Below are 10,022 nucleotides of genomic sequence, written 5' to 3'. Positions count from 1 at the left end.
GGCATTCCTTATAAACATATAGTGTATGTGATATCAAAATTTAACAAGCATCCAAGGTAAAGTAAATATTATTACTGAATTCAAATTTTTAAAAATTACACAAACAACAAGGAAATGTGAAATTGCAACAAAAAAATAACATAACACCTGTGTTAGGGTTGAATCTAGGGTGGAGGTGTTGCCGACTAGAAATTTGGACCTTCGGGGAGGTAGTAAGGTGGTCGGCCAGAAAACTAGAGGGTAACAGCAGGAAGGCGGAAGGTGGCGGCAGCAAGGAAGAGGCAGTTAGCAGTGAGGACAGCAGCTGGGAATGCTGACTCGGGTGGCGGCAGCAAGGAAAACAGAGAAAGGGATGTAAAAGAGATGCAGGAAGGGACGGAGAAAAGCTATAGAAAGGACAAACATCACTTGAAGACCAAGATACAGCCAGGAACACCACTTAGAATTTTAGGATACAGCCAGTTGGGGGAAAAGAGATGCAGGCAACTGCCCTGAAACAAATCACAGCAAAAACTAAACCGTAAACACCATAAAAGTACTAGTTGGGTGGCAATTTCAAGGCTTAAAGGGCCGGCCTGCCCCCCAGAAACTTTGACCAAAACAGTCCAGATGCACTCTGTGTCAGTATGTTTAGAAGAATGAAAAAGAAATAATATCTATGTATGCTTATGAGCCCATGTATAAACATGGAATTGCTCCCTTAAAGTACTAGTTGGGATTGCATGTCTCGTATTTTAAAATTTAAATCTTTTCACCTCAAACAATAATAGATGTATAAATTGTACCCTGCCGAGTATAAGTCAAATATGAGTTTCTTTTTGCCTCATACAATAATAGATTTATAAGCTGGGCTCTATTGTGCTAACAGAGAGTGTACCAACTAAAGGCAAATTAGGTTAAGATTCTCCTAAGACAAATGTATTAATTACATACTAAAGTAAAATATAAATAATATAATAACCTCAATTCACACTCAAATTCATAGTGGGACTAACTAAAGAATTGGATGAAGTGAGAGGGAGCGTCATAGGAACAAAGCATATTCCATCTGCCTGTGAAGCTTTTGCTGAAGTTAGAAGATAAGAGAGTAGAAAGAAGCTCGTGATGACTGAAAATGAGAGTTCATCAAGAGCTGAAAGCTCAGCCTTGTACTCCCATAATTATTCCCATGAGTCAAAAATTCAAAAAGAATCGTCCCACATGTGACTATAGCAAGAAAATTGGGCACCTCAAAGATAAATATGTGAAATTTCATAGAAAATCTGCAAATTAGAAACCTTGACAAGCAAAGATCAAGAGAGCAACACTAATGTTGTCACTCATCTGAAGGGTCGGCTTACCCATTAACCAAGTAACAACTCAAAGTACTGAAAAAAAACTCCTTGGGGGTAATTCAGAACAACAAACCAACCTCACTACATGCAAAGAAAATATATTATTCTCCTATCCTGCTGGCAAAGGATGATTTAGACATTGGATCATAGGTTCAAGAGCTTTTGATCATATGATTGGAAACATCAATGCTCAAACCAACTATCAAAAGGCTTCTACATCTAAATCTGTCAAACTTGCAGATGGATCAAACTAAAAAAAAATATTGTAGAAGGAGATGTGAAGCTCAACATATTACTCTTTCCTTTGTTTTATATATTCCACAATTGAATTGTAATTTAATTTCAATAACTTACTCATGATAGAAAATGTATAACTAACTTTTTTGCAAATTCTTATGAATTTTGGTGGTAAATAATGGGCATTGCTGAAATGTATAAAAGCATATATTTGCACAAGTAAAGTCTCTTTATAAACACATAAATGGTCCAACCTTTTCCTCAAGTCTCTGAGTTTGTTGAGACTATGTCTATTGAAAAACAAATCATGTTATTGCATTGACGCCTAATTTCAATTATGTTGTAAAGTTGCATCCTAATTTATTTATCAATAAAAAATCTAATACTTATCAATGTGAGAGATTTGTCAACTTTTCAAAACACACTAGAATGTTTATCACATGACCTAGTACAAACCCTCAAATCCTTTTTCGATTATCCAAATTAATATTTGGGGACCTTCAAAAGTAAGAACTATAAGTTGGGGCTAGATGGTTTGTCAATTCATTGACGGTCACATTAGAACCACTTGAGTACTTCAAATGAAGGAGAAAGAAACAACCAAAATTTCTATGAGATGATTCAAGCTCAATTCCAATGCAAACTTCAAATCCTCAACACTAATAATGCAAAAAAATATTTCAACTCCATCATTGGATCTCATTTTTTAAAAAATAGCATCATTCATTTGAGTTCAAGTATTCATGCCCCACAACAAAATGAGATAAATGAGAGAAAAAACATACATCTTCTTCAGGTAACTCATTCAATTATGATTTCTCATTAAGCTCCAAAATATTTTTGTGAGGAAACAATTCTTACTTCAACATACTTTATCAATCAAATGTTAAGCCTGATACATAATTTCAAAACACTTCATACCTTGATGGAACATATCTCCACAACAGTGCTTTCTTTTCTACTATACCACTTAAAAATTTTTAAGTGTGTATCTTTTGCTCATAAATATTTCTCAAACCGCACAAAATTTGATCCAAAATCTATCTTGTGTATAGCTCCAACAAAAAAGGGCTATAAGTGTCACTCACATGTTACCAGAAAATACTATAACTACTTGGATGTTACATTTTTTTTTAAACCATACTATCTCAAACCTATTGTTCAAGGGGAGAGTACAAATGAAAATCATTTTCACGATGCACTTAATGACACCTACACTGTCTTACAACTTACCACTCTTCCACCCAGCCCTTCTATCTCCCAAATACCACTGCATGAAAATATACTACTTGAAAATGTCCGACCAATCCAACCTAAAGTTCATAACAAAGAGCATGTGTACACAAGAAAGAAGAAAAATCTTGAGCAGATGGAAGACAACCTGTAAAGATAGAAATACTCAAGCCAAAAACCGAACCACACGCACCTAAAATTTCAGGTGAGGAGTATGGAACTCATGAGTTATCTCATTCCTCTTCTAGTGTTGATAACAAGGAAAAATGCACTAAATATCCAAGTTCAGGAGTACGTAATTTATGGGAAGCTATCCTCACCCTGTAAAAGTGTGATCGAAGCTCATGAAAATTTGTATATCAACCTTGATAAAATGTAGATTCCTAATTTCATTCATGAAGCTCTTAAGAATTCAAAATAGAAAAGTTGCGGAAGAGGAGATTCATACATTAAAGCATAATGACACATGAATGGGTATTTAATATCAAGTTCAGAGTTGATGGTGGCAGTGAAAGGTTCAAAGGTAGACTGGTAGCAAAAGGTTTCACTCAAGCCTATGGGATTTACTATTAGAAACCTTTATACCAATTGCCAAACTAAAGACTATCAAAGTTCTCTCAATAGTCGTCAACAAGGAGTGGGGACTGTATCAAATTGACATAAAAAATATATTCCTAAATAAAGATCTTGAAGAAAGAGAATACATAAAGATATTACCAGAACTTAAGAATGATTTCAACAAATACTTAGTCTACAAACACCATAAGTCTATTTATGGAATTAAGCAATCACGGGCATGGTTTGAAAGATTTGTTAAAACCATGAGAACTAATCGATATTTTCTAGAAGAAGTTGATCATAAATTATTTAAAACACACAAGGGGGTAAGATTACTGTCCAGTGTAGATGATATCATTCTTGCTGGTGACGATGAAAGAAAAATTCTTAAAATTAAAAAAGTGTTTATCACTGAGTTTAAAATCAAGAACATAGAAACCATGAGATATATTCTATGTATGGAGGTAGCAAGGTCCAAGACAGGCATTGTTATATCGCAAACGAAATACATCCTAGATTTGCTAAAGGAGAAAAAGATAATTGGATGCAAACCTGTGATCCCGAAAAGAAGTCAATAGGGGAGAAGAAAATATATTTGTGGCTAAGGGAAGATATTAACTATTGGCAGAAAAACTCATTTATCTATCATATACTAGGCCCTACACTGCATACTCTATCATATTGTGAGCCAACATATAAATAACCCAAATGAAGGGCATTTGGAGATGGTGTACAAGATCCTCAGATTTCTCAAGAAGACTTCTAATTATGGATTAATTTTTTAGAGAATCAAAAATAGAGAGGTAAAAGTCTACATTTGTGCAAGTTGGGTTGGGGAATCCATTGATAGAAGGTCTATCACAGGTTATTGCTCATATGTATGAAAAAATCTATTCACATTAAGAAGTAAGAAGCAAGTTATTGTCCCTAGAAGCAGTATAGAATCTAAGTTTAGAGCACTTGCCTTAGGAATCTATGAAGGGATTTGTATTCAAAAATTTTTTAGAGAATTGATATGTACCTCTAATAGGCCTATATAAATATTATGTGACAGTCAAGTGGCTATCAATATTGTCAAGAACCATGTGCATCATGACAATACCAAACATATTGAAATTGATAGGCAATTTATCTCTGAAGAAGTTAATGTTGGAATTATATAGCTAGTTATATCCCGATACACCAACAAGTTGCTAATGTCTTCACCAAAACTCTTACTTTCAGCAAATTTTCAGAGTTTAAAAACAAGTTTGGTCTCCACAACATCTATGACCTAGCTTGAGGGGGCGTGTTAAAATCTATGATGGTCGGCTTCCTTTCTATGGCGGGCATAGGCCAACCATCCGAGAAGTGATTGATGGATTAACTAGAGATAGTTTGGGTAACTGTATGATTAATTTTTTATTCTCTTCCTATTTATGTTTATTTCAGAATTATTTCCTTTTCATGTTTAGACTATATATATTTGAAAAGATTATAAATTAGGAGAGAATGATTTCCCTATAAATGTAGCCTTATGGTTGAAGATTAATAATAGAGAATTGAGTAAAAATTCCCTCCCACGTTTTTTCTTCAGATAGATGTAATAATATTGGTTAAAAGGGTATGAAGCATGAAATTATAAGCAAAAGAAACTCACAAAATGCATTAACTCGATCGCATAAAGACCCGTCATAAGAGAGATAGAAAGATTAAATCTCAAAGTAGTTCCCCTGATTATTCAAAAATAATCAATTTCATCCCTCAACTATACAAAACTTATTCAAAATAGTCCCTCACGTAGGAATTGTGAAATAAAATGGATTCTGATTTAGCCCCTGAGTGACCATTTTGGATCAATTTTAAATAACCAAGAAATTAAATTAGAGAAATGTGATCCTCTAAGAATAAACTGGCCATATTCAAATAATTGAGGGATCATTTTGAGATTTAACCCAAAACTATAATTATATGGAGAACAACAAAAGGATAAAATCTAATGAGATTAATTTATACAAACACAAATCTAAATATTGTATTCTAGCAAATATATTGGGTCTCTTATTGGGTATATCACTTTTACCAAATAAATATTTTAGATTTATGTGAAAAATACCCTTCCATGCCTTCGTGAACACATTGAATACATTTAAAGATAAACTCATCCATCTTTGCAAACACGATATTGACAAACAAACTTCCTTTTAGCACTGTAACTTAAATCTATTATTAATTCCAAACAGCATAAATTTGACAAAACTTTAAAAATTAATGCTAATAAATATCTTCAGTCCTCGAAAGTAAAGATTAAAGAACATGGAACTGGATGTGGTAAACATATGATCAATATCCAATTCATCTCCCACTATACCCAAGCAGAGGACCACAAATATCCTCATGTAAATTCCACTAAAAGATATACGAAATGAGTTATTTAAAACTATAAAAACCTCAACAAGTGTTTTAACTAAACAGCACCATATATCTCTCTTCAAAAATATGCTAATAGCATAAACTTGCATAAAACAAAGTCAAGATCAGCAAAAGCAATCTCCGCTACCTGTTTGGGTACCTCGTTAGGAGATATCTCACCAACTTCTGAAAAATCATCACTGGATTCCAAAATATCATCATGCTCTTCACCAGCATGCTTCATATGAGGAAAGAGAATTAATTAGAAGGAATACAAATGAAGAAAGCTCGAACAAAGAAATAAGTGAGTACCTGCTCCACTGCCTCATGGCTAGCCGTTTTACTTTCCCTGCTATCATCCCCAGATTCAATTTCAATATCAGGACTGCTTTTTGATCCATCCTGTATTAATTGCGCACGATAAAACAGTGGGAATTCAATAGAGATGCATGAAAGAACATGAAATACAGAAACTGAACGATAAAACACAGTGGGAATTCAGTAGAGATGCATGAAGGAAAATGAAATACAGAAACTGCATAAAGGGAAAATTTTGTGATATACAAGGATAAAAAATTGTCAGTTATCAACTTTTGAGAATAGAGCTGCAAACTTTCATTGATAGGAAAAGAGGTATAAATACATATTACAAGACCCAAATAAAACATAAATTCAGAAATAAACTAATTAGGAAATACATAAATATAGAAATAAAAAAAAAGGATAACAAATAAAAGTTAATAATAACTGCAGCAATAATTGGCCTAATAATTAGGCCAATATTCTAATAGGTAGCATTGGATAAAAATGTAACCACTTCTTTCTCAGACTGCATAATGCCCTGTAATTCCAAGCATTAACAGAAGTGAAATAAAAACATGACACTGAGTAATATACCACCATTATTATCAACAATTTGTGAAAGCAAATAAGAATATGTCCCTGTGATGACATTGCTTACTTTTGGGTGTATGTGAAGAAGCTTTAGATGGATTGTTACACACAACTACATTAACATAAGCAGCCGTGTTTAAGGTAATGCGTGTGTATGGTTCTATTCTAACATATCTCAAGGTTTGTTGTATCAACGAATATAAGCCTAACACATTCAAGGTTTCATATAGATATAATTTAGTAAAGTGCCAAAATAGTCATCTCATTGTTTAAATGGGATCATTTTAGTCCTAGAGTTTATAAAATGTCAAATTACTCCCCGTACTTTTTAAATTGAGGCTGAAATAGTCTTCCATAAAGACTTTTCAACTCATAATAAAAATTTTGGGGACTAAATTGGTACTTTATAGACTCCATGATTAAAATGACCCACTGCAAAGAGACGAGACTATTTTGACACTTTTCTCGTTCATAAATTAAATCGCGGTTAACTTGCTAATTTTGTCTATTCAATTAACTACAGCCTTTCTCATCAAGACCACGGCATTGCTTATATGAAGTAAAAGCACCGCAATTAGGATATCCTGCCCAGACATGCAAGGCCGACAAGAATAACACTATGCTCTGATAGAGAAGTTCAACATATTCTGCACATGCTAAACAAGTACAAATGATCTCTTCTCATAAATCTTGATTGTGCGAACAACAATAATTAGTCATTGAGAATCACATAACTGCAGCTCCAAGGGAGGATTTAAAACAGAATTAAACTAGCTGTATAGAAAAATAAGGATCACACTAACCTGATCATGATTATCGATCGTGTCATCATGTTCAGTTTCCTCTGTTTTTTTCTCTTGCTCCTTGGATTTCTCCTCCTCTTCCCTCAATCTTTTTTCTTCCTTCTCCTTTTTCAATCGTTCTTCCTCCTCAAGTTTATCTACTCTTTCCTTTTGCTCTGATGCAAGTTAACCAAGTATGTTACTAAGACACGGCCTGTTATATAGATAAGCCCGAAGCGCCTCGTAATTATAGAGATGGGAATATTTAAAATTTAATTCTCCAACAGGATGAACCTAATCCTAAACTGAAGTGTTGAATAAATGATAAAACAATTCTTGACAATATAGGACATGGAGAATGTCAAAATATAGTAGCAGAATCAATGTTGTTTCCATTTGCCTTACAGAGATACCGTAAGAATTTAAATTCCCTAATAAAAAACACCAATAAAATGTTAAAATTAGTTGTCATTTATCAGTGTATCTTTGCTGCCTCGGGCATGTAATTTTCTTTTGTTTCTGTTCTTATTTCAAACATGATTTTGCATTGGAATATAGGAAATAAGAATACACAAATAAAAAAAAAGTACAAATATTCAATAAAAAGTCTACATATAAAAAATTTTAGACATAATTTTACATGATTGTTTCAATATTTACCTTTTTTTGGGCCAAAAATTCTGTAGTTACTAAAGCACGTTAGATATAGGTATCAGTAGAAAATGAAAACCCACCAACAAGTATTCCTTTTTGTGCACATAAAATATGGAAACAGAGAAAATGTTACCAAAAGAAGCACTAATGCTCTATAACAGCATGTGCTCCAGGATACATACTGTCAAGGATAACATATGTAAATTCCACTTTTAGAAAAAACAATAATAGAAAATGATTGGACATAAATGTAACTTAACAGTAAATTTTCAAATTTTGACCATCCTAATAGTACACATGCAGCCAACAAACTTGGTAAGCAACAAAATTAGAGATTTCAGTTCACCAAGCTTCCATTAATATCAGAACATCCACAGAAGTTTACAATCAAAATACAGCAGGCGTATGAAGTTAGAAAATTTATTCATAAGCCTCACCTCTAAGTTTTTGCACCAACTCTTTGAGCACCTTCTCGTCATTTTTCAGCTTTGCAAGTTCTTCCTCATCTTTAACATATGCTTGTTTTGCCTTTTCAACAATTTCTTTCCTTAAAATAAGTCCTTCCTTAAATGTTTCTATTTTCTTCTTCAATTTTCCTCTAGCAGCCTTTCCTGCTTCCCAACATGTATTTGTACAATTTGCTTTACTATGATATTCATCACTTCCGTCGCAGCAATCTGCTTGGATGGGAACAAGATTACATAACTTAAGCCTAAAATTCCAAACTATAAATAAAAGTAAGCTATCACACACACACACACACACAGATATATATATATATATATATATATATATATATATATATGTATGTATATATATATATGTATGTATATATGTATATTACAGTGATAAAATATGAAAAAAGAAGGTGCACTAAAACACACATTTGTGGTCTCCCACAGCAAGATGCACCATAAAGCACCAAAACGAATGGAAATAATTGATAAAACTGACAATAAAAGCTCTTTAAAATTAGATAAAACATTGAAGCCAAGCCATCATCATTGTTCGCCCTAGTCAAGCTATTTGAAGATAGTTTTATAGATTCATGTTCTAGATTCATTCTAGCTAAAGATTGCATGTGTTAAAAGTCAATTCATGATTTTTTTTTTTTTTTTGAAAAACTCCTATCCATGTTTCTTTAGGTCGATCTTTTTTTTCTTCATAATCATTCAAATGCCAATTTTACCCACCTACCTTACTGCTACATCTTATACACTCCTTTGTAAATGTCCAAATCACTTTATTCTATTTTCCACTCCCTTATCTTCAATGGATGCTTCTTGCACCATCCTACTAATATAATCATTTCTCAATCTACTCCTTCAAGTTATTCCACACATCCAACTTAGCTTCTCATTGTTGCCACGCTAAATGTGTCGTCTTTACCACCCACTTTAGAGATCCAAACAACATTGTAAGTTTGATTATAGTCTAAGAAATTGTAGGCCCACGTAAAAAGAGGGGAAAAAGTTACAGAAAAAATTAATTTATAAGCAATTCGACAATAATTCTTATTTGAATGTTAAACTATAGGCTTTAGACTAAAGTCTCTTGGCTCTCTTGAGACTAAATCCAAGTATAGAAAAAATAAGTTAGCCTTGGCCTAATCAAAAGTAGAGAAATTTACATACCAGCACACAATTCTAAAGTACTTACATATCTCACACATAAACTTCCATATTCACATAAATAACACTTTGGTGCTTTAAACCTATGCATGAAAAGGTGTATTTAACTTTTAAAAAGTAATAATAATGCTATTATTTAGAATACAATATTGAAGATTTAAGGGCTATGCATGTAAATATGAAAGTTTGTAAATACATAGTGTTATTTTGACCCTCAATTAATGAACTAAAGTAAAAGGACACTTTTGTAATGTGGTACCGCTCACCTACCACATCTCACCTACCGTTCACCTACCGTTCACCTACCG

At 33.0% G+C, this 10,022-nt stretch overlaps 1 protein-coding gene across 3 annotated transcripts in view; it reads right to left on the bottom strand.

Moving 5' to 3' along the window:
• The window catches only part of LOC110037390 (glucosidase 2 subunit beta), a 29,404-nt gene that overhangs the window by 11,871 nt on the left and 7,511 nt on the right, over nucleotides 1–10,022 (bottom strand). Inside the window, exons 4-7 of one of the 3 annotated variants that reach the window (XM_020742030.1) lie at nucleotides 8,521–8,760; nucleotides 7,451–7,605; nucleotides 6,066–6,155; nucleotides 5,914–5,991 (exon numbers count right to left, since the gene is read on the bottom strand). In XM_020742030.1, the coding sequence (XP_020597689.1) occupies nucleotides 5,914–5,991; nucleotides 6,066–6,155; nucleotides 7,451–7,605; nucleotides 8,521–8,760 (563 nt within the window). Of the gene's footprint in view, nucleotides 1–5,901; nucleotides 5,992–6,065; nucleotides 6,156–7,450; nucleotides 7,606–8,520; nucleotides 8,761–10,022 lie in introns of all 3 variants that reach the window. The other 2 variants (XM_020742029.1, XM_020742031.1) reach the window with 2 other exon arrangements.

Source organism: Phalaenopsis equestris, unplaced genomic scaffold (genome assembly GCF_001263595.1).
Source record: "Phalaenopsis equestris unplaced genomic scaffold, ASM126359v1 Scaffold219149, whole genome shotgun sequence".
Lineage (NCBI taxonomy): Eukaryota > Viridiplantae > Streptophyta > Magnoliopsida > Asparagales > Orchidaceae > Phalaenopsis > Phalaenopsis equestris.
The sequence above is the reverse complement of the archived record's forward strand: the minus strand, read 5'-3'. Positions and strand labels throughout refer to the sequence as shown.